This window comes from Plenodomus lingam (assembly GCF_022343315.1).
Source record: "Plenodomus lingam strain CAN1 chromosome Unknown contig_3, whole genome shotgun sequence".
Lineage (NCBI taxonomy): Eukaryota > Fungi > Ascomycota > Dothideomycetes > Pleosporales > Leptosphaeriaceae > Plenodomus > Plenodomus lingam.
The window spans coordinates 439,654-464,254 of NW_027093944.1; the positions used below are offsets into that span (position 1 = coordinate 439,654).

At 34.8% G+C, this 24,601-nt stretch overlaps 1 protein-coding gene across 1 annotated transcript; it reads left to right on the forward strand.

Annotated features, from left to right (window-relative positions):
• Nucleotides 1–19,458: 19,458 nt before the first annotated feature.
• IAQ61_007525 (uncharacterized protein) lies at nucleotides 19,459–21,756 on the forward strand (the record flags this gene model as incomplete). Its single annotated transcript, XM_003842290.2, has 1 exon — nucleotides 19,459–21,756. The coding sequence occupies one exon, from the start codon at nucleotides 19,459–19,461 to the stop codon at nucleotides 21,754–21,756; it is 2,298 nt and encodes a 765-aa protein (XP_003842338.2).
• Between the last annotated feature and the right edge of the window lie 2,845 nt (nucleotides 21,757–24,601).

Consider the following 24,601-nt stretch of genomic DNA (forward strand, 5'->3'; position numbering starts at 1 on the left):
GCAGTAGCTTAACCAAGTCCTAGCGGATATTAAGCAAGTAGGGGGTATAGTTTTAAGAAAGAAATGTGTTGCAGGAGGGATATTAACTAGATCACAGAGTATCTTAATCTAATTAACCCTAATTAATACCCCTGTAGGACCCACTATCTAATTAACTGCTAGCTTACTGCCAAGTGCCTAATAAAAAGCAGGAGCTCTAGTAAGGAAGGTTTACTAATTATTCACCTTCTAGTAAGGGTAGCTAAAGCTCTATATATATAAGTACAATCGTAGTAGATACAATCTAATAATCTATCTCCTAAATTATTCCTAACCTTAGTAATCTAAATTTCTATAGTTATAAGCCTAGTTCGCGCTTTACCTTATTAAAGATGGTCCTATCTATTTAAGCGTATTGTTTAACTTAGACACTAAGCTAGCAAGCTTTACTCTTTCTTTATACTATTTCTTAAGTAGAAGCTTACTTATTACTCTTATACTATAAGCAACTAAATCCTAAAGGGGGATACCCTACTTACTAGATTAACTAACTAGCCTACCTAGTACATTTAATTTAGATACTATGCCCTAACTAAAGGGATCTAGGTAGAGGTAGACCCTAATACTTAGGATACTAAAAACCACTTTAATAATAAACCTATTAAGCCTAATATACTAATAGGTATTATGCTATCTAATATAATAAGCAAGCAGTACAAACTCTAAATAGCTTAGTACTAAGCCTACTTATTAGATTAGGCATTAAAGTTATTAGTAATCTAAAACCTTTTTATATAGGTTAATAATATAGTAGATTAAGGGATCCTTACCCTAGCCTATATAGAGCTTATTAATTAAGGAAGAGTAACCCTCTAAGCACTTATCTAAGTACTCCGCAATAACCTAGCGCTAACTAATTTAAGCGCTGCAACACTAGCAAGATTGTAGTACAAAGCTTATCTTACTAAGGTAAAGATAAGTAGATAAGACACTAATTACTAGTAGAAGGAGTAGACAATCCTATATACGCAAGCTAAGGTATATAACGTTCCTAATATTAAAGGATAGGTTGTAGTATAGGATTATCTTAAAGCTCTATCTACTAGGATCTTACTAGATTAGGGTTAAACCATGTTTTAAAGGATTATTAAAAAGTTAGTAATAGGAGAGCTAACTTATAACCTCCTGCAGGTTACTAAGATCTATTTATTACTTCTCTAAGAGAACAATATAAGATTAAGCTCTAAAGGTCCTAGAGTGTTTGCAATAATAGGAGCTCCACCTTCTAATTAACCAAAGAAGGAGTCTTTATACCTATGTAGTAGATCTCACCTATAGAAACCTCCTAAATACAAAAACGTTATTAAAGCTTAGACTAATACAGGTAACAAGCTTACTACTACTTAATAATTAGAGATTAAGAAAAAGATTAATAGGAATCAAAAATTCAAAGAGTTAAGAAAAGCTCTAATCAAGTCCTATCCTATTAATCAAGATTATGGTAGTAAGGCAAGCGTGATCACCTATCCAGGCAGTATCTAGGCGGCACTAATTAACCCTATATTAATAGTAGAGAAAACAAACAGGATCTATTTAACTATAGACTTTAAAGCTTACGCTCTATTAAAGAGCACTATCTTTAACAACAGGGGTGCAGTGCACCTAGTTAATAATATAAGCTACCTAGAAGAAAGCTTGTTTAGATTAGTTAAATATAAGACAGTTAAAGCAGGAACTTAAGCTTTTCTAATCTTAGGCAGAGGGACTAGAGTAATCCCTAATACTCTTAATAGACTAAGGGGTCCAAAAATAGAAGATTTAGTGCTTACTAACGTAGTATTAGTAGAAGGTTTTTATGTAAATATTATATTAGAAGCTTAATTACTTAAAGCAGGAGTTTAGTTCCTTAGGCTAGATACCACCTTACAGTTTAGATTATTAGGAAAGAGCGTTGTATTAGCCAAGTTACTGCGCAAGTTTAACTTAACTTTCCTAGAATACAAGCCCTCTACCCCTTATTAAATAATCTAAAGCATAGTGCCTAAATAACCCTAACAATCCTAGACAACTTACCTAAGACACGACAGTAAGGAGCTTTAGCACTAATAATTAGGCTATTTAGGACCTAAGGCGCTTAAAGCTCTAGGTAAGTTAGCAATAAACGTTAGGATTAAAGGAACTCCTAGGACCAAATACAAGAACTGCGCTATTACATATGCCTAACAGGTTATATTAAGATAACTAAGGGAAAGATTACCACGTCTATACTACTAGGTATTATAGGATCTATTTAACATGCTAATAGGTATAGCTTATAAGCAATAGATCTTAGTATTAAAGTATAACTACTTAGGAAAGCTTTATACCTATCTACTATAAGCTAAAAACCTTAATAAGATTATGCGGGTATTTAAAAATTTCAAGAGCTTAATACTTAACTAATATAAGCTTAGCATAGTTAAGATTATACAAGATAACAACATTGCAACGCTCCCTTAGCGTGGTAAATCTTGTTTTTAGATCTAGGTAGCTAATAATAGTATTAAAATTAAGAGCTCACCTATATATACCTATAAACCTAATAGAGGAGTAGAAAGAGTAGGGCAGGAGATTATAATAAAATTAATTAAAATAAGGATTAGTGCTAACCTACTAACAAAGCTCTGGCCTAAAATTATTAAAGTAGCGACTTAGCTCTATAATATAAGCCTGTCCTATGCTTACAATATAATATTACCTAACAAAGTGCTAGATTATTAGTTTACTAGATACTTTAGGTGGTGGCAACTAGAGTAGATAAGGGAGGCAACTACTAATCTCCGCCCTAATTAGAGCAGAATATACGCCTATAGCTATTAAGCTTACCCCCTTAACAGAGATTAAGTAGCTAGGCGTTACAAGAGGGTTTTTAAGGTGAACCCTTAGGGTTATATTAGATATCTAGTAGGATACAGAGCATCTAATATATATAGGATATAGATCCCCTTGCTTAATTAGATTATTATAACGCAGAACGTTACCTTTAATAAGGAGCTTTTCTATAAAGAGAAAGATTTAGAGTAGCTTTAATAGTTAGAGGCTTAAAAGATAGTTAACGTTGTTAGCAAAGATAAGATCTATAATGTAGGAGAAGTATATAAAGAGCTTAATATCTTTAATTAGCTTTGTATTGCAGTAGAGCAATATAAGGAGTCTAGTAAGCAAGGAGGACTAAACCTAGTATAGGAGCTAGGGGGTAGGGTAGAGCTAGAGGAGGTAGATAATTAGGCTAGCTAGCCTAGTAATTCACAACCCCCTAAGTAGACACCTCTAGCGTAGCTACTAAGCATAGCTAGCTTAGCACAAAGAATCTATATAAAGTCCCCTAAGCTAATAGGGCTTTAAACTCCTAAACTAATACTAGAACTAAACTTTAGTATAGGAGATAAAGGATCTATATAGGTTATAGATTAGGGTCTTACTACTTAAGATAGTAGTAATCTAACTTACATTAACGCTATAATAGGTAGCTCCTAGGAAAGACCTAGAGGGGAGAGTGCTATTAGTGGGTTACTCTATAAGAGCACAGAGATAGGTAAGGGCACCCTATCTAGCTCTTATAGGGGTAGTAAGCAGAGCTCCTACCTACCTGCTTTAGGACTAAATTCTGTATCTCCTGTAGATCCCTTACAAGCGGCACCTAGAGCTCCTAGAAGAAGCAGAAAACTATAAGTTAAAGGACTACCACTAACGCGTATTAGTAAGCAAGCTTAGGGACAGGACCCTAATAAACTACTAGGAGGCTCTATAAGTGCGGGGATATATATAGTAATAGATCTATTAGATATAGATCTAATTAGAAATCCCTTGCATGATCTTTTAGTATATCCTAAACTAAACACTATAATCTACGCTGTGATTATAGTAGTAATAGGGAGCAAATCTCCTAAAAACCCTAAAAGAAATACGCACTAGGACGCTCTATAAAAAGAGCTAAAATAATAGAAGGATCTCTATAACTACTAAATAGGATAGCAATTTAGAGACGTAGTATATAAAGAAATTAATACTCTACTAAAAGCTAGTACCTAGGAGGAGATTAATAGGCTAACTAAGGGAGAGCGTCTACTCCTACTTAAATAGGTGTTTACATACAAGCTTAATTAGGATAGTTACCTAATTAAGTGCAAAGCAAGGATAGTAGTAAGAGGAGATCTATAGCTTACTAACTTAATTTATTTAACCTACGCAGCTACCCTAGCAGCTTAAACCTTTAGGACTATAATAGCTATTAGAGCTAAGTTTAACCTTAAGATATATTAATATAACGTTGTTAGAGCTTTCCTTAACACCTTAAGGGATTAATACCCTATAGTTATCTATAAGCTACCTAAAGGATATTAAATACCTAAGAAGTGCGTTAAGCTTAAACAAGCTCTATATAGACTAAAAGACTTACTATTATTAGAGTATAATAAGCTCTTAACTACACTCTAAGAAAATAAGCTTATTACTTCTAAAGAGGAGCCATACCTATTCTTTAATAGAGATTGTAGTATCTTATTAATATTCTATATAGACGATATCCTATCGCTCTATTACTAAAACTACGTAAGCTAAGCTTACAAAGTTATCCAAGCTCTAAAGCAAAGATATACTATAGAAGAAAAGGGACCTGTAACCTAGTTTCTAGGGGTAAGAGTAATCTAGGATAGAAAGAGATAGATAATAACGCTTATTTATAATAAATACATTAATAAGATTATAAAGAAATTTAATCTAGTAGAGATAGGAAAATTCCCTGCTATACTACTATTAAGTAAAGATATTAAAAAGAGTATAGGAGAAGCCACTAAAAAAGAGATTAAGGACTATTAGGAGCGCGTTAGATTAATCCTTTATACCTTAATTATAGTGCGCCCTAATATTACCTATACAGCCTCCTAGCTCTTCTAATACCTTACTAACCTATCTAAACAACACTTTAATGCCATTAATTAAGTAATTGTCTATCTATACTAAACTTAATACTAATTAATCTAATATAGGAATAGGGATCCTAATAAGCTTATAATATATAGTAATGCGTTATTTGCTAATAATATTAATACTTAGCAATTATTATATAGATACCTAATCACGCTCTTTAGAGGACCTATTATTTAGAAGGCAGCTTAATAAGCAACTATTACTACTTTAACTACTAAGGTAGAGCTCCTTGCGCTTAAGCAAGTAAGTAAAGAAGCAATAGCGTTAAAACGCTTTTTAACTAAAATACACCTTACTTTAGATACTACCTAGATAATTAATTATAATAATTAATAAACTATTAGGTTAGTAGTAGGTAATAATAAAAGGATTACTACTAAGCTACGCTATATAGATATTTAAAATATATAGCTAAAATAAGAGTATACAAAGGGATCTTTCTATATTACCTACCTACCTACTAGCAATATGCTAGCTAATAGGCTTACTAAAAACCTAACTATATAATAATTTATAAGGTTTAGGGAGCACCTAAAGTTATATAATAGTAGAGCATATATTATATAATATTAATTAAAGTAAGGTAGTATATAAGATCTATTAATATATAATATAAAAATAACTAACTATAGCTTACCTCTCTATTATTAACTAGGTAGCTTCTCTAAAGAGCTCTATTACACGCGTAAAGCGTGCCTTAGAGTCTATAGGGAGCTACCTAGGTTGCCCTAACCTAGGATCTATAGGGGGAACCTTAGAGGAGCTAGAGTCCTTATCTTCTAATAAAGAGCTCTAGGCGCCCTTAGCTGCAGAAGCAGCCTTACGCGCAAGCTTAGTGGCAGCAGCAGTAGCTTTTACTAGCTCCTACTGCTTAGCCTTACTCTCCTTAAGGAGCACTAAGACCCTCTGCTTCTTATCCTTAAGAAGGTCTTAGCTCTTACCTGCCTACTTCCTTACTAGGAAGGATAGTATAGAACATTAGGCAAGCTTAGGGCTATTAGTTTATTAGTATAGATCTTGCTAAAGCATTATAAAGGAAAAATTCTTATATAGATTATATATATTAGGATATAGCTATACCTAGAGAAGTACTACTAGCACTAAGTCCCCCTACTAGAAGAGTTATAGCACTTGCTATTAGACTTATTAAAGAGCGTAGAGTATAGATAATTTAGACAAGTTTTAGCATAATATGGAAAATTGGATTACTAAGGTTAGGAATGATTTAGTAGATGGATTATTAGATTGTATCTACTACGATTGGACTTATATATATAGAGCTTTAGCTACCCTTACTAGAAGGTGAATAATTAGTAAACCTTCCTTACTAGAGCTCCTGCTTTTTATTAGGCACTTAGCAGTAAGCTAGCAGTTAATTAGATAGTAGGTTATATAGGGGTATTAATTAGGATTAATTAGATTAAGATGCTCTATAATCTAGTTAATATCCCTTCTATAACACACCCCCTAGGTATAGGTAGATCTTTTATTATTATAGTTGCGCTTATAGTTAGTAGGTAGTGTAGCTAATTAGAGCGTTGTATATCTAAAGGGTTAAATTAGCTTACCCTTTAGATACTAACTAGCGCGCCTTCCTTGTTTAGCCTGCGCTTACACGCGTAGATATTATCTAGACTTAGTTCTATAACTCTATCTACCTAACTATAATCTTTACTATAGCTTAAATTATAAGATTATATAACCCTAAAGATCTAAACTATACCTATATCCCTGCTAACCTATTAACTTAGTTAAAGTTAAAGCCTACTACTTACGCTTGCTCTACCTACGCTACCCTTATTACCTCCTGCGTAGCTAAAGCTATAGTTGCTAAAGCTACTGCTACTAAAGAAGAGCGCGCTACTACTAAGCGTAAGGCTATTATAGAGTGTGTAGTAGCTAAGCGCGTAGCTACTACTACTATAGTTAAGATTGCAAAGCTAAGGAAGGGCACTCCTGCTCTAGCTCCTACTACTCTAGCTCTAACTCCCACTCCCGCTCCTCCCTAGACCCCTCCCCCTGTCCCTACTCCTACTCCCTCTCTAGCTCCTAAGGAGACCCTAAGATCCTCCTATTATAGAGAGCCTAGCATTTATTATACTAAAACTTATCTATATTGTCTACGCTCTGCGCTCTTTAATAAGTCTAATAGTAAGTGCTATAACTCTTCTAGTAGGGGGACTTAGTGCTAGTAGTGCTCCTCTAGGTATAGCTATATCCTAATATATATAATCTATACAAGAATTTTTCCTTATAATACTTAGCAAGATCTATACTAATAAACTAATAGCCCTAAGCTTGCCTAACGTTCTACGCTGCCCTTCCTAGCAAGGAAGTAGGTAGGTAAGAGCTAAGACCTTCTTAAGGATAAGAAGCAGAGGGTCTTAGTGCTCCTTAAGGAGAGCGAGGCTAAATAGCAGGAGCTAGTAAAAGCTAATGCTACTGCTACTAAGCTTGCGCGCAAGGCTACTACTATAGCTAAGGGTGCCTAGAGCTCCTTATTAGAAGATAAGGACTCTAGCTCCTCTAAGGTTCCCCCTATAGATCCTAGGTTAGGGTAACCTAGGTAGCTCCCTATAGACTCTAAGGCACGCTTTGCGCGCGTAATAGAGCTCCTTAGGGAAGCTACCTAGTTAATAATAAAGAGGTAGGCTATAGTTAGTTATTTTTATATTATATATTAATAGATCTTATATACTACCTTACTTTAATTAATACTATATAATATATACTCTACTATTATATAACTTTAGGTGCTCCCTAAACTTTATAAATTATTATATAGTTAGGTTTTTAGTAAGCCTATTAGCTAGTATATTGCTAGTAGGTAGGTAGGTAATATAGAAAGATCCCTTTTTATACTCTTATCTAAGCTATATATTTTAAATATCTATATAGCGTAGCTTAGTAGTAATCCTTTTATTATTACCTACTACTAACCTAATAGTTTATTAATTATTACAATTAATTATCTAGGTAGTATCTAAAGTAAGGTGTATTTTAGTTAAAAAGCGTTTTAACGCTATTGCTTCTTTACTTACTTGCTTAAGTGTAAGGAGCTCTGCCTTAGTAGTTAAAGTAGTAATAGTTGCTTGTTAAGCTACCTTCTAAATAATAGGTCCTCTAAAGAGCGTGATTAGGTATCTATATAATAATTGCTAAGTATTAATATTATTAGCAAATAACGCATTACTATATATTATAAGCTTATTAGGATCCCTATTCCTATATTAGATTAATTAGTATTAAGTTTAGTATAGATAGACAATTACTTAATTAACCGCATTAAAGTGTTGTTTAGATAGGTTAGTAAGGTATTAGGTAAGCTAGGAGGCTGTATAGGTAATATTAGGGCGCACTATAATTAAGGTATAAAGGATTAATCTAACGCGCTCCTAATAGTCCTTAATCTCTTTTTTAGTGGCTTCTCCTATACTCTTTTTAATATCTTTACTTAATAGTAGTGTAGCAGGGAATTTTCCTATCTCTACTAGATTAAATTTCTTTATAATCTTGTTAATGTATTTATTATAAATAAGCGTTATTATCTATCTCTTTCTATCCTAGATTACTCTTACCCCTAGAAACTAGGTTACAGGTCCCTTTTCTTCTATAGTATATCTTTGCTTTAGAGCTTGGATAACTTTGTAAGCTTAGCTTACGTAGTTTTAGTAATAGAGCGATAGGATAACGTCTATATAGAATATTAATAAGATACTACAATCTCTATTAAAGAATAGGTATGGCTCCTCTTTAGAAGTAATAAGCTTATTTTCTTAGAGTGTAGTTAAGAGCTTATTATACTCTAATAATAGTAAGTCTTTTAGTCTATATAGAGCTTGTTTAAGCTTAACGCACTTCTTAGGTATTTAATATCCTTTAGGTAGCTTATAGATAACTATAGGGTATTAATCCCTTAAGGTGTTAAGGAAAGCTCTAACAACGTTATATTAATATATCTTAAGGTTAAACTTAGCTCTAATAGCTATTATAGTCCTAAAGGTTTAAGCTGCTAGGGTAGCTGCGTAGGTTAAATAAATTAAGTTAGTAAGCTATAGATCTCCTCTTACTACTATCCTTGCTTTGCACTTAATTAGGTAACTATCCTAATTAAGCTTGTATATAAACACCTATTTAAGTAGGAGTAGACGCTCTTCTTTAGTTAGCCTATTAATCTCCTCCTAGGTACTAGCTTTTAGCAGAGTATTAATTTCTTTATATGCTGCGTCTCTAAATTACTGTCCTATTTAGTAGTTATAGAGATCCTTCTATTATTTTAGCTCTTTTTATAGAGCGTCCTAGTGCGTATTTCTTTTAGGGTTTTTAGGAGATTTGCTCCCTATTACTACTATAATCACAGCGTAGATTATAGTGTTTAGTTTAGGATATACTAAAAGATTATATAAGGGATTTCTAATTAGATCTATATCTAATAGATCTATTACTATATATATCCCTACACTTATAGAGCCTCCTAGTAGTTTATTAAGGTCCTGTCCCTAAGCTTGCTTACTAACACGCGTTAGTGGTAGTCCTTTAACTTGTGGTTTTCTACTTCTTCTAGGAGCTCTAAGTGCCGCTTATAAGGGATCTGCAGGGGATATAGAATCTAGTCCTAAAGCAGGTAGGTAGGAGCTCTGCTTACCACCCCTATAAGAGCTAGATAGGGTGCCCTTACCTATCTCTGTGCTCTTATAGAGTGACCCACTAATAGCACTCTCCCCTCTAGGTCTTTCCTAGGAGCTACCTATTATAGTATTAAAGTAAGTTAGATTACTACTATCTTAGGTAGTAAGACCCTAATCTATAACCTATATAGATCCTTTATCTCCTGTACTAAAGTTTAGTTCTAGTATTAGTTTAGGAGTTTAGAGCCCTAAAAGCTTAGGGGACTTTATATAGATCCTTTGTGCTAAGCTAGCTGTGCTTAGTACCTACGCTAGAGGTGTCTGCTTAGGGGGTTGTGAATTACTAGGCTAGCTAGCCTAATTATCTACCTCCTCTAGCTCTACCCTACCCCCTAGCTCCTGCGCTAGGTTTAGTCCTCCTTGCTTACTAGACTCCTTATGTTACTCTACTGCAATACAAAGCTAATTAAAGATATTAAGCTCTTTATATACTTCTCCTACATTATAGATCTTATCTTTGCTAACAACGTTAACTATCTTTTAAGCCTCTAACTATTAAAGCTACTCTAAATCTTTCTCTTTATAGAAAAGCTCTTTATTAAAGGTAACGTTCTGCGTTATAATAATCTAATTAAGCAAGGGGATCTATATCCTATATATGTTAGATACTCTATATCCTACTAGATATCTAATATAACCCTAAGGGTTCACCTTAAAAACCCTCTTGTAACGCCTAGCTACTTAATCTCTATTAAGGGGGTAAGCTTAACAGCTATAGGCGTATATTCCGCTCCAATTAGGGCGGAGATTAGTAGTTGCCTCCCTTATCTGCTCTAGTTGCTACCACCTAAAGTATCTAGTAAACTAACAATCTAGCACTTTGTTAGGTAATATTATATTATAAGTATAGGACAGGCTTATATTATAGAGCTAAGTCGCTGCTTTAACAATTTTAGGCCAGAGCTTTGTTAGTAGGTTAGCACTAATCCTTATTTTAATTAATTTTGTTATAATCTCCTACCCTACTCTTTCTGCTCCTCTATTAGGTTTATAGGTATATACGGGTAAGCTCTTAATTTTAATACTATTATTAGCTACCTAGATCTAAAAACAAGATTTACCACGCTAAGGGAGCGTTATAATATTGTTATCTTGCATAATCTTAACTATACTAAGCTTATATTAGTTAAGTATTAAGCTCTTAAAATTTTTAAACACCTATATAATCTTATTAAGGTTTTTAGCTTATAGTAGATAGGTATAAAGCTTTTCTAACTAGTCGCACTTTAATACTAAGATCTATTACTTGTAAGCTATACCTATTAGCATGTTAAATAGATCCTATAATACCTAGTAGTATAGATGTAGTAATCTTTCCCTTAGTTGTCTTAATATAACCTATTAGGCATGTGTAATAGCGTAGTGCTCGTATTTGCTCCTAGGAGTTCCTTTAATCCTAACGTTTATTACTAACTTAACTAGAGCTTTAAGCGCCTTAGGTCCTAAATAGCCTAATTATTAGTGCTAAAGCTCCTTACTATCGTGTCTTAGGTAAGTTATCTAGGATTGTTAGGGTTGTTTAGGCACTATGCTTTAGATTATTTAATAAGGGGTAGAGGGCTTATATTCTAGGAAAGTTAAGTTAAACTTACGTAGTAACTTGGCTAATACAACGCTCTTTCCTAATAATCTAAACTACAAGGTAGTATCTAGCCTAAGGAACTAAACTCCTACTTTAAGTAATTAAGCTTCTAATATAATATTTACATAAAAAGCTTCTACTAACACCACGTTAGTAAGCACTAAATCTTCTATTTTTGGACCTCTTAGTCTATTAAGAGTATTAGGGATTACTCTAGTCCCTCTGCCTAAGATTAGAAAAGCTTAAGTTCCTGCTTTAACTATCTTATATTTAACTAATCTAAACAAGCTTTCTTCTAGGTAGCTTATATTATTAACTAGGTGCACTGCACCCCTGTTATTAAAGATAGTGCTCTTTAATAGAGCGTAAGCTTTAAAGTCTATAGTTAAATAGATCCTGTTTATTTTCTCCGCTATTAATATAGGGTTAATTAGTGCCGCCTGGATACTGCCTAGATAGGTAATCGCGCTTGCCTTACTACTATAATCTTAATTAATAGGATAGCACTTAATTAGAGCTTTTCTTAACTCTTTAAATTTTTAATTCCTATTAATCTTTTTCTTAATCTCTAATTGTTAAGTAGTAGTAAGCTTGTTACCTGTATTAGTCTAAGCTTTAATAACGTTTTTGTATTTAGGAGGTTTCTATAGGTAAGATCTACTACATAGGCATAAAGACTCCTTCTTTAGTTAATTAGAAGGTAGAGCTCCTATTATTGTAAACACTCTAGGACCTTTAGAGCTTAATCTTATATTGTTTTCTTAGAGAAGTAATAAATAGATCTTAGTAACCTGCGGGAGGTTGTAAGTTAGCTCTCCTATTACTAACTTTTTAATAATCCTTTAAAACATGGTTTAACCCTAATCTAGTAAGATCCTAGCAGATAGAGCTTTAAGATAATCCTATACTATAAGCTATCCTTTAATATTAGGAACGTTATATACCTTAGCTTGCGTATATAGGATTGTCCACTCCTTCTACTAGCAATTAGCGTCTTAGCTACTTATTTTTGCCTTAGCAAGATAAGCTTTATACTGCAATCTCGCCAGTGTTGCAGCGCTTAAGTTAGTTAGCGCTAGGTTATTACAGAGCACTTAGATAAGTGCTTAGAGGGTTACTCTTCCTTAATTAACAAGCTCTATATAGGCTAGGGTAAGGATCCCTTAATCTACTATATTATTAACCTATATAAAAAGGTTTTAGATTACTAATAACTTTAATGCCTAATCTAATAAGTAGGCTTAGTACTAAGCTATTTAGAGTTTGTACTGCTCACTTGTTATATTAGATAGCGCAATATCTGTTAGCATATTAGGCTTAATAGGTTTATTCTTAAAGTAGTTTTTAGCATCTAGAGCCTTAGGGTCTACCTCTGCCTAGATCCCTTTAGTTAGGGCATGGTATCTAAATTGTATATACTAGGTGGGCTAGTTAGTTAATCTAGTAAGTAGGATATCCCCCTTTAGGATTTAGTTGCTTATAGTAGAAGGGTAATAAGTAAGCTTCTGCTTAAGAAATAGTATAAAGAAAGAGTAAAGCTTGCTAGCTTAGTGTCTAAGTCAAACAATACGCTTAAATAGATAGGACGATCTTTTAATAAGGTAAAGCGCGAACTAGGCTTATAACTATAGAAAATTAGATTACTAAGGTTAGGAATAATTTAGGAGATAGATTATTAGATTATATCTACTACGATCGGACTCATATATATAGAGCTTCAGCTACCCTTACTAGAAGGTGAATAATTAGTAAACCTTCCTTACTAGAGCTCCTGCTTTTTATTAGGCACTTAGTAGTAAGCTAGTAGTTGATTAGATAGTGGGTTATACAGGGGTATTGATCAGGATTAATTGGATCAAGATGCTCCGTAATCTAGTTAATATCCCTCCTGCAACACATAATAAATGCTAGGCTCTCTATAATAGGAGGATCTTAGGGTCTCCTTAGGAGCTAGAAAGGGAGTAGGAGTAGGGATATAGGGCGGGGTCTAGGGAGGAGCAGGAGCTAGAGTTAGAGCTAGAGTAGTAGGAGCTAGAGTAGGAGCGCCCTTCCTTAGCTTTGCAATCTTAACTATAGTAGTAGCAGCCACGCGCTTAGCTACTACACGCTCTATAACAGCCTTACGCTTAGTAGTAGCGCGCTCTTCTTTAGTAGCAGTAGCTTTAGCAACTATAGCTTTAGCTACGCAGGAGGTAATAAGGGTAGCGTAGGTAGAGCGAGCGTAAGTAGTAGGCTTTAACTTTAACTAAGTTAATAGGTTAGCAGGGATATAGGTATAGTTTAGATCTTTAGGGTTATATAATCTTATAATTTAAGCTATAGTAAAGATTATAGTTAGGTAGATAGAGTTATAGAGCTTAGTCTAGATAATATCTACGCGCGTAAGCGTAGGCTAAATAAGGAAGGCGCGCTAGTTAGTATCTAAAAAGTAAGCTAATTTAACCCTTTAGATATATAACGCTCTAATTAGCTACACTACCTACTAACTATAAGCGTAACTATAATAATAAAAGATCTACCTATACCTAGGGGGTGTGTTACAGAAGGGATATTAATTAGATTACAGAGCATCTTAATCTAATTAACCCCAATTAATACCCCTGTATAACCCACTATCTAATTAACTGCTAGCTTACTACTAAGTGCCTAATAAAAAGCAGGAGCTCTAGTAAGGAAGGTTTACTAATTATTTACCTTCTAGTAAGGGTAGCTAAAGCTCTATATATATAAGTACGATCGTAGTAGATATAATCTAATAATCTATCTCCTAAATTATTTCTAACCTTAGTAATCCAAATTTCCACACTTAATTATAAGCCTCACGAATTAGTCTAGTGCATAGGACTAATCTAGCAGGCACGCAAAGTTAATCCTAGTAGAGAAGGAGTCTGTTTTCTATCTAATAGTGCTTAGGCAACTCTAATCTTTCTATTAGGAATAAGGACCTATTTTCTTAAAGAAGAGATTTAATAAGTTCTAGGGATCTAAGAGTTATAGGGTTCTAAACTGTTGTAATTAAAGCAAGGATTAGTAAGGAACGCTTAGCTAGGTAGTCTTGCGCTAAGTTAGAGTTAATTTAGGGGTGTAACCTATCTAGTGCAATTATTGCTTATAAGCAATTATCCCTTTAGGTAGTCTTAAGGTTAATTATATCCTATTCCCTTCTACTTAGGATATTAGCTTAGGCGTTATAAGATCTAGGAGTGTACTTAATTTAGAAGTTAAAAGGACTTATAACCTCTAGCTATCTAGCTTGCCTAGCACTAAGGACTTTAGTAGATATAAAGTACTCTAGTGCTCTATAGTCTGTGTATACTCTAATAAGGTGCTAAGTACTTGTTAGGTTAGCACGCTATTTCTTAAAGGCGCAGATTATTGCAAACAATTCTTTATTATAGATTTCCTAGTTAAGTTTAGAACTAGTAAGGGTCTAACTAAAGAAGGATATAGGGTACTATTTCCTATTAGGATGCTCCTATAAGAGGATAGCTATAATAACTCTATTAGAGGCGTCTGTCTCTAGTTTTAGAGGGTACTTAGGATAGAAGTAAGCTAAGCTTAGGATAGCTAGTAGGGCATTCCTAAGCTAGTTAAAGGCTTATTAGCATTCTAAAGTCTATATAAATAGGGTAGCAGGACTCTAGAGAGTAGTTAAGGGCTTAGCTATCTTAGAGAAGTTTTCCACAAATTACTAGTAGAATCTAGTAAATCCTAGGAAGGACTTTACTCTAGTTATTGTCTTAGGAGCGGACTAGTTTTAGAGTACTTTAACTTTATTAGGGTCTACCTCTAAGCCTTTGTTAGTAAGGATATATCTAAGGTAACAGGTACAAGTTATATAGAATTTGCTTTTCTTAATATTAGCCTGTAATCTAGTAGAACAAAGACGCTTAAGGACTTTTTAAATATAGTCCTTGTAAGTAGTAAGGTTTTTAGAGTAGATAAGGATATTATCTAGATAGGCAATATAGAAGTTATCTAAATAATCTATTAGTATATTATTTATATAGCGCTAATAGGTTGCAGGTCTATTACATAGCCTAAATAGTAGGACTTTGCATTTGTAGGCACTATACCTAGTGTGGAAAGTAGTATACTCCTCTAAGTTAGGGTCTATTTAGATCTTATTAAAGGCAGCATAAATATCTAGCTTAGTAAAGATTTTTGCGTTAGCTAGCTAGGACAATAGATTATCTATGCAGGGTATTAGATACGCGTCCTTTCGCGTTAAGCTGTTAAGCTTATAGTAATCTACACAGATCCTAAGGCCTCTATTTAACTTCTTAACGCACAGGATAGGAGAGGCAAATAGGCTCTAACTAGTCTTAATAAAACCTTTCTATAGGTGCTCTTGTATATATTCCTTAGTAGCCTAGAGTTCCTTAGTATTTTAATAATAGAGGGGACTCTAGTAGTTTAGAAGGGGTTCCTCTAGGACTATCTTGTGGTTATAAGGCTAGTAGATTAGAAGTTTATTAGCCTTAGCCTTGTTAAAGACGTCCTAATAGGAGTTATAGTTAGATAGGAGCTTCTTATCTAACAAGTAGTAGTTAAGAGTATCCTGTTTAGATAGGGTTTAGATCCTACGCTTAATCTTATACAGGCTAGTAGTAAAGAATTTATTAGAAGATTTTTTTATATTAAAATAGAAAGTATTAGTAGAAATAGTAGCAATTTAAAGTTTTGCGGGTAGGGTAATAGTTAGTGATTAGACTAGGGTAGGTAGTGTAATAGGTTTAGTAGCAGCCCTATAAGTAGCTAGAATTTTAAGTATACTACGTATCCTATTAATTAAACTAGGACTATTTTAGTTCTAGTTCTCCTCTTAATCCTAAAGGGCGTCTCTTTATAAGATATCGTGGGTAACTAGAGTAGACAGCACTTGCTGGTGGAGTTGTACTAGAATAGGAGGTACGGGGTCGTAGGTTAGAGGATATTTCTCTAGCTAGATTAGTTAAGATTTATCTGTATTAATTAGGATTTAGAACTGTTTTAGCTAGTGTTGTCTAATAATATAATCCTAAGAACCTAAGTCTACTATTATAAAGGGGCAGTTATAAACCTTTTAGCTACTAACTATTATATAAAGCTAAATATAGTAGGCAACTAGGGAGGTAATCTAATTCTAGAACCCTTTAATAGTACGCTTGTATAGTAGCTTTTAGATAGGTACCCTAAGCGTGGAAGAGATATTATAAGCAATTTTTAAATTAAGAAATAAGTAACCTTAGGCCCTAGTATCTACTAAAGCGTTTAGGCAAACACTAGATCTATTAAGGCATAGGGTTATACGTGCAAGTAAATAGGAACTAATAAATAATTTAGTTAAGGAAAGGTTTAATAGGTTATATTAAGTTAGGCCTAGGAAGGAGGATCCTCCTAGGCGTTGTTGTTTCCCGTCTAATAGCTATCTAAATTAGTTAATTTAGCGGTTTCTTCTTCCTTAGAATTCTTAATAACCTATTCTATATCTATAGCCTAAATCCTAGGGGGTTTAGGGCAGTTACTAGAGAAGTGCCTAGGCTTTCTACAATTATAGTAAGTTACTAGGGTTCCTGTTGTGGTAGCGCTAGGAGTAGCTAGCGTTATAGATAGGGGTTAATTATTTTAAGGGGTAGTGCCTTATTATTGCAAGTAGGGCATATAAGGTTTAGCTATTAAAGGTCTATTATAGGGTTTCTAATTAGCGTCTAAATAGGACTAGTTTCTAGAGTATTAGAAGGGGGTTAGTCCTTTTCTAGATAATAGAGTAGTCTAGGTAGGAGTAGACAAGGTAGGGTATAGGTAGCGTTCTATATTAAAAGCAGTAAGATAATCTACTATAGTCTTGAAATTATTGTGCTAATTCTGTTAGAAAGTAAGATTTAGTATCCTTAGGGAAAGTGTAATCTTTATCTAGAGGTAGTAATACTACTCTAATTAGGGTACTTCTCCTCTAATAGCAAGACTCTAGAATTATAACTTAAAAGTAGGGAACATCTCTATATTAGTTATATATAGGCGGTTAAATATAGTCTAACTCTTAGCTATCTTATTTCTAGTAATAAAGTAAGTTTAAAGGAGGGTAATTATTTCCTTAGCTTTTTAGAATTAAAGACTTAGGGAATTAGATAGGTAACGTGGCTCTAAGTATTCTCTTGCTAGTCCTAAGTAGTGTCCCTAGACTAACGCTATCCAAGCTCTAGAAGAGGGGTAGTAATTAGCGTTAATCTCTAGCCTATCCTAAATAGATGCTTACTATTATCTAAAAATAGGATTAGCACTATTACTAAGTGTAGAGATATTTAGCGTCTTTTTAGATTATCTCTTAGCTTTTATAGTATATACTATAGGGTTTAATATAGAAGCTAAAGACTAGCTAGGTTAGGTAGTACCCTATATCTCCTTATAGAGGGAGGTGTTGTATAACTAATTAGTAAGTTGCTTAACTTGTTCCTCTAACCTCTCCTTTTTAGATAGGGTTAATATATATTTATCTTTAAGGGAGGTGTTACTTTAAGATTTCCTAGGAGCACAAGGTACCTTAAGAGATAGATAGGAAGTAGGTCCTTCTAGGAGGGCGTTGTTAATTAAGTCTTCCTTATCTAATTTCTTTCTATTAGTAAATAGGCTTTTAAAAGTGGCTAAACTAGATACCCTTCCTTTACCTTTGTCTAATATTTTGTAGTTAATAAGAATAATAAATCTTTTCTTTAGGGGGGTTTAGTTGTAGGAGGATATTAGCTTTGCCTCTAATTCCTCTAGGCTTTTAGTAGTCTCTAGGTCTCTACCTTAACGCAATCTAACGCGATTTTTCTAAAGGTAATCTAGTACTACCTATAGGTCTAGAAGTCTAAGCCTATAGGCTTTAGTTATTAGAAGTTCTAATAGCTATTCTAACTATAGAGTTGCAGGGTTAGATAGATACTAGAACTAAATTAGTAGCTTAAAATAACAATAACTGCAATATTCTTAAATGCTATTACTAGCTAGGATAATGTTCTTCTTATAATATAACAACTTAGGTAGGTAGGGCATCTAAAAGGTATCCTATACAACTTAAAGGTATATAGGAGTGCGCGTCTATATAGAAAAGGATAAGATTCCTACACCTATAGGTCTTGTACAAAAGGACAAGAAGAATATGCCTATCCTAACTATAGGCGAGCTGTTCTCTATATATATTAGTGAGTTAGGCCTTTATTGGTCCTGACTTGGCATAGAACAATAGGCAGGCAATTCTGCCTTATTGTTACAAATAAGTGCTTAGAGGGTTACTCTTCCTTAATTAATAAGCTCTATATAGGCTAGGGTAAGGATCCCTTAAACTACTATATTATTAACCTATATAAAAAGGTTCTAAATTACTAATAACTTTAATACCTAATCTAATAAGTAGGCTTAGTACTAAGCTATTTAGAGTTTATACTGCTTGCTTATTATATTAGATAGCGTAATACCTATTAGTATATTAGGCTTAATAGGTTTATTCTTAAAGTAGTTTTTAGTATCCTAAGTATTAGGGTCTACCTCTACCTAGATCCCTTTAGTTAGGGTATAGTATCTAAATTAAATATACTAGGTAGGCTAGTTAGTTAATCTAGTAAGTAGGATATCCCCCTTTAGGATTTAGTTACTTATAGTAGAAGAGTAATAAGTAAGCTTCTACTTAAGAAATAGTATAAAAGAAAAAGTAAAGCTTGCTAGCTTAGTGTCTAAGTTAAACAATCCGCTTAAATAGATAGGACGATCTTTAATAAGGTAAAGCGCGAACTAGGCTTATAACTATAGAAATCTAGATTACTAAGGTTAGGAATAATTTAGGAGATAGATTATTAGATTATATCTACTATAATTAGACTTATATATATAGAGCTTTAGCTACCCTTACTAGAAGGTGAATAATTAGTAAACCTTCCTTACTAGAGCTCCTGCTTTTTATTAGGCACTTGGCAGTAAGCTGGCAGTTGATTAGATAGTGGGTTATACAGGGGTATTGATCAGGATTGATCGGATCAAGATGCTCCGTGATCCGGTTGATATCCCTCCTGCAACAGGTATTGTCCAGGATTAATCGGGATTGATCGGGATCAAGATGCTCCGTGATCCGGCTGTTATCCCTCCTGCAACAACTTCCCTTCCTGCAACACTTTCGCTACACCCCACCCCACAAAGAGATTTCGCCCAGCCCTTTCGCACTGACCCGCCCACCACATTGTTTTCATAGGACGATCGACAACCTGCTGCAGTGCGCCATCAGCCATGGCTGCAACGTTCGGCCGAGCCTCCGATTTTCTGACTGAGGCGGATTTGCTCCGATTCCGTGGGCTGACAAACCTGCTGCGCGCCACCAACGGCATAGACGACCGTACACAACAGGGCGGTCTCGGCTACATCCACAACAACGAGAACAGCAAAAACAATGTGTTGTACCGAAGACTTGCGGAATTTGACGATCTGCTTGTTCGCCATCTAGAGGTGGTCGCCGTAAGGTCTGCAGATAAAAATGGCACACTTGTCCAGATCTTAACTGACCCTGAACGCGACGATGATAATACAAGCGACAACTTCCCCGAACTTGATATTGAAGGTGATGCAGACATAGGACACGTCTACTACACGGCAAATCCTGATCCTGAGACGGACAAGAACAACGGTAACAAGGTGAAAGGAATGGAGAGCAGAGTTGCACCGCTGTTAGTGGAGATCATTGCCGAACCAGCAGAGCGTATGGACTCAGCTGGAGCATGGTTGCTAAAACATACAATTGGCACTAAGAGGAAAGCCCCAAAGACAAGTATTACCCTGGATAAGCATGGTTCAATGCTGGTTTCGTTGATCATTGCTACCCATGAGGCTAGAGATCATGACGCCGTGCATACAATAACAAGATTACACAACTACGTCATTCTTGCCAGTATTGCGAAGATCCGTGGACGTTTTATTCGCGGTACAGCTCAACATAACCGAAATATTTGGGAATTCTTGACCAAGCAGTCCAGAGATGTGCAAACTGCTGCTAGGACTGAAAAGAAAATACCCTTCCAGCCGTTAAATGCAGAAGGCATGGAGATCCCGGGTCTCTTACTGCGGCTGATACTGAATTCCTTAAAGAAATTGGAGACTGGTCTTGCTCCAGAGCTGGAGCCATGGCTGGAACGAACTGATAAGGTCGAATACACAAACGATACGCGACCTGTCTTTCAGACATTACTTAGTGGCTTACTTATTGCTGTGGATGCTGCCCTCCTTGACTTAGTAAACATAAAACACGCACGGCTTATGGATAAAGGCAAAGGCAAATTAAGTGAAGAGCAGGTCGCCGACGCCGCCCTAGAGCTAGATTGCTACGCCACGAACGCCAGCCAATGGTTAAGGTTACTGTCAGCACTGCTGGACCAAGTGAGGCCTGTAATGCAAGCTCACCTGTTATACTTGAAAGATATCTTCGCGATCACCAAAGTTAAAGATGGAGAGAAGCAGAGGCGCGAGCGTAATGCTTCGCCATCAAGTTACTCAGCCGACGCACCTCTATCGGACCAACTTGGACAGCCGTCATCGGAACCCGGCCCATATCAGTCGTCGTCATCGGACGACGGTCTAATGGACTTGGAAAGTGGTCTCGAAAAGATAGTTGTCAGCAAGCAAGGAGCGTACACTGCAGACTTCGAGGAGATTGACTCAGCCGGAATTCAGCAGCACTGGGATCTAGCAGCATTAAAGTACATGGATCTATTATGCCTTCATCAAAAGGCCGTTAACAGTCTAGGCAAAGGCTCTTGCGCTAAACGCAACAAAAGAACACATGATTTCTTGAAAACTGCCAGGTTCGAGTACGTACGTTGCTTTCAAGACCAGGCAGATGGCAACATGATGTCGATGAGGAAGACTATAGAGACTCTCAAGTTGCCTGGGGGCAACGAGTATAGGCCAGATAACATCGCAAAAATCAAGGCTTTCATCCAGGAACACGAGCTGACGAAGGAAGGAAAGCCTTTGATATCAGATAAGAAATGGGAGGACGAGAAAAGTTTCGACGGCAATTTCCATTGTGAGACTCTGATGTTGTCCCTTCAGCTTCTTCACACGACACAAGCGGCCCGTGACGAAGTCGGCTCTGATAAGAACAGCGAAGGTCCGTACCTCCGATTACCATCCAAAGAGATCATCGATAGCTTTGCCAACCCCGCGAAAGTTCTTCCCGTATCAAAGCGCTGCTGTCCGGCGTGCCACGCGCTTATGAAGTACATTAATGAGAACGCGAACGAAAATATTCTGTATCCTGGACACCATGAGAACTGGTTCACGGCGGCATTACCTCCTTGGATTCCGCGAAAGGCCGGCATGGCTGTTATCAAGGCTGCTGAGAGTAAACTTGTGGAGAGGGTGAATAAATACCTGATATCTGGTTCAGCAGCTTCAGATTCTAGCACAGGCACATCACCCATTACGTCTTACTGCTTAGATCGCTTCGTCGGTATTAATCCTGGTGGCATTCTAGAAACTGCGGACTTGTTGAAGAACCGGGGAGAACAAACAAAGCGCAGGAAGTTGGAATAGGATTTAGATGCCGCTCGCAGCTCGAGTACGGGTGACGATCACATATGGTAGGTCGGAAACTGAAATCCCAAATCCGAAATCCGAAAACCAAAAACCTATCTATGCCCACTATAATATCATGATATATGCATGCTACAATATAGCGATATATCTATGCCCACTATAATATTGTAATATATGCCTACTATAACGGCGTAGGTAGGTAGGAGTATCTAAAGGGGATCTAAAATAACATAGAGGTATATAGGAGTACGCATCTATATAGAAAAGAATTAATTCTTATACCTATAGGCCTTATATAAAAGGATAAGAAGAACTTATCTATCTATTAATAAGTAGGCTAGCCACTAGGTAGGGGTTAGGTAGGGGTGGTAGGAGCTCTAGGTTAGGGTTAGGTAGGGGTAGAGAGGTACCTAATAGCTACCCTATTCTTATAGGATATCTATAATAACGCCTTTTCTATTAAACTATAGTCTACCTAGTATTAATTAATAGGATAGATTAGGTACTATATACGGTAGAAGTTAAGACTACTTACTATCTAAATTATAATCTAAGGCAACTAACTATAAAATTGGTATACCTTTACTAACTTTCTAAATATATTATAATAGCTATGAAACAATACAACTAAAGCTCTACTTAATCTACCTTACAATGTTTTTTAATTATACTAAGATACTAGTATTCTAAATTAACTATTATTTATATATTCCTTAGTTAAGTTAGAACAAGAGGAATATAGAAACAAGAATAATTTAACCTAGCACTTGTTCTAGTTTTGCTTATTAGACTAGGAAAGATATTATTAGCAAAAATATAGGACTAATACGGGTCTAACTCTAGTGTAAGGCCCCTCTACCTCTAGATATAAAAGGAGACTTATACTTATAGTTAGATAGACAAGTTCTTTTATCTTTTTATACACGACCTATAGATGTAGTAATCTTATCCCTTTTCTATATAGACGCGCACTCTTATATTCCTTTTAGATGCCCTACTTACCTATCTTATTATATTATAAGAAGAACTTTATCTCTACTAGTAATAGCTTTTGAAGAATAGTATGTTATTATTTAGTTTTTATAACTAATTCTATTTAGTTTATTCCTAAAATTTATATCTATTATAGACTAGCCTTAAGGGAGAATGTAATAAGTGTTAATAATAGTATTTAGTATCTTAAAGGAGAGGTAAGCTCTCTACACCTTTTTATAGGTGTGTAGCGTGTTTACTTAATAGTAGTATTAGTCTTTACCTATCTTTTATTAAACCTAGGCTTAGGTATAAGCGTAAGCCCTTTATATACCCCTAACCTTCCCTAGAGGCTATTATACAATTATCTTTTTAAGAGTTTTGGGCTATATTTTAATCCCTTCCTAGTCTATTTTAGGCTTTATTACTATATCTTTAAGCTTTATTATTATATCCTTTATATCTTTTGTAACTTATAATACGCCTCTATATTAAGTAGTATATATATATAGTATCTATATATTTATTTTAGTAACCTACTATAACTATTTTAATATATCTATTCTACCTTCCTATAAATCTTGTAATTTACTTTGTTATATAGTAGGTTTTCCCTAGCTAATTAGTTTCCCTTTACCTTTTGTATTAATCTAGCCCTTATGACCTTTATTATATTTTTATCTACTACTATAATTAGTAGTAGTAGGAATCTACTATAAAGATGTTAGACCCTATACTAGGCCTAGTAAGATAAAGTATATACTACTAATATTCTTCTAAAGTTTTCTTTACTAACCTTTTTTTAATACGCTTCTTCCTAAACCTAGCTGCTTGGTAGTTTTATTATCTTTAGAAATTTAAATAATAAAACTTATAATAGTAGATTTTTAAAGCTACTTCGTTATAATTGGTATAGTAACTAGCTATATTTCTTTAGTAGGTACATGTATAAAAGAATAGTAGAATGTTCTTGTTAATTTTTAATATTCTTTAGAGTAGGTTTTAACTATATTTAGGGTGTTTATATAAGTTATATTATTATATTATAAAATCTATACTAGGTTAAAGGCTATCCTTACTAATAATCCTAATATTTACTAAGCGCTCTATAACTAGCTTAAGTTTTAGTATAGTTACTAGAAGCATTACCTCTATATTATAAAGAGAGAGACCCTTAGAACTTTTATAAGAAAACCTACTAAAGGTACTTACTACTAGTGAACTAACAGGGAGAGTAACCTATTTAAACGAGGAGAAGTAGAACAGGCAAGGTTTAATAGTAGTAATCCTATAGTAGAGGATATAGGTTTAATGCAGGAATATAAGTAAAAAGATAATATTATACAGTTAAAGTAAAGTCTCTAAGAGTTATACTATTCTATCCTCTAATCCTTTATACCTTTATACTATTTAATCTGCCTAACTTTTTAGGCTAAGCCTTGTTTTTCTTCTATACATCCCTTAGTATAGCACAAACCTCCCCCTCCTTTAAGCTTAGCCCTATTAAGCTTAGCCCTTACTCTCCTCCTCTAGGTCTGCAACCCTAGTTCCTAGCTTGTTAAGCTTTAGGTAAGGGAGTAGGAGTATCTAGGGTCTCTAATCTTAAACCTAAACTTAACAAGATAGTTCTCCTCTACGCCCTTACTAGGCTTCCTGTATAGCCTAGCCCTAAGCGCTAAGATCCCTCTGCCTTCTGTTCCTCTTTAATAGCTCCTAGATACTTTTTAATAGCATCTAGAGTCTCTAATTACTTAATCTATCTATTATACCTCTACTACTCTCCTACCTTAGTAGGCTGTACCGCCTTTGTGCTAAAGTAGGATTAGTCTAGTACCCTAGCTTCCTTATCCTTACTAAATACAAGCTTCTT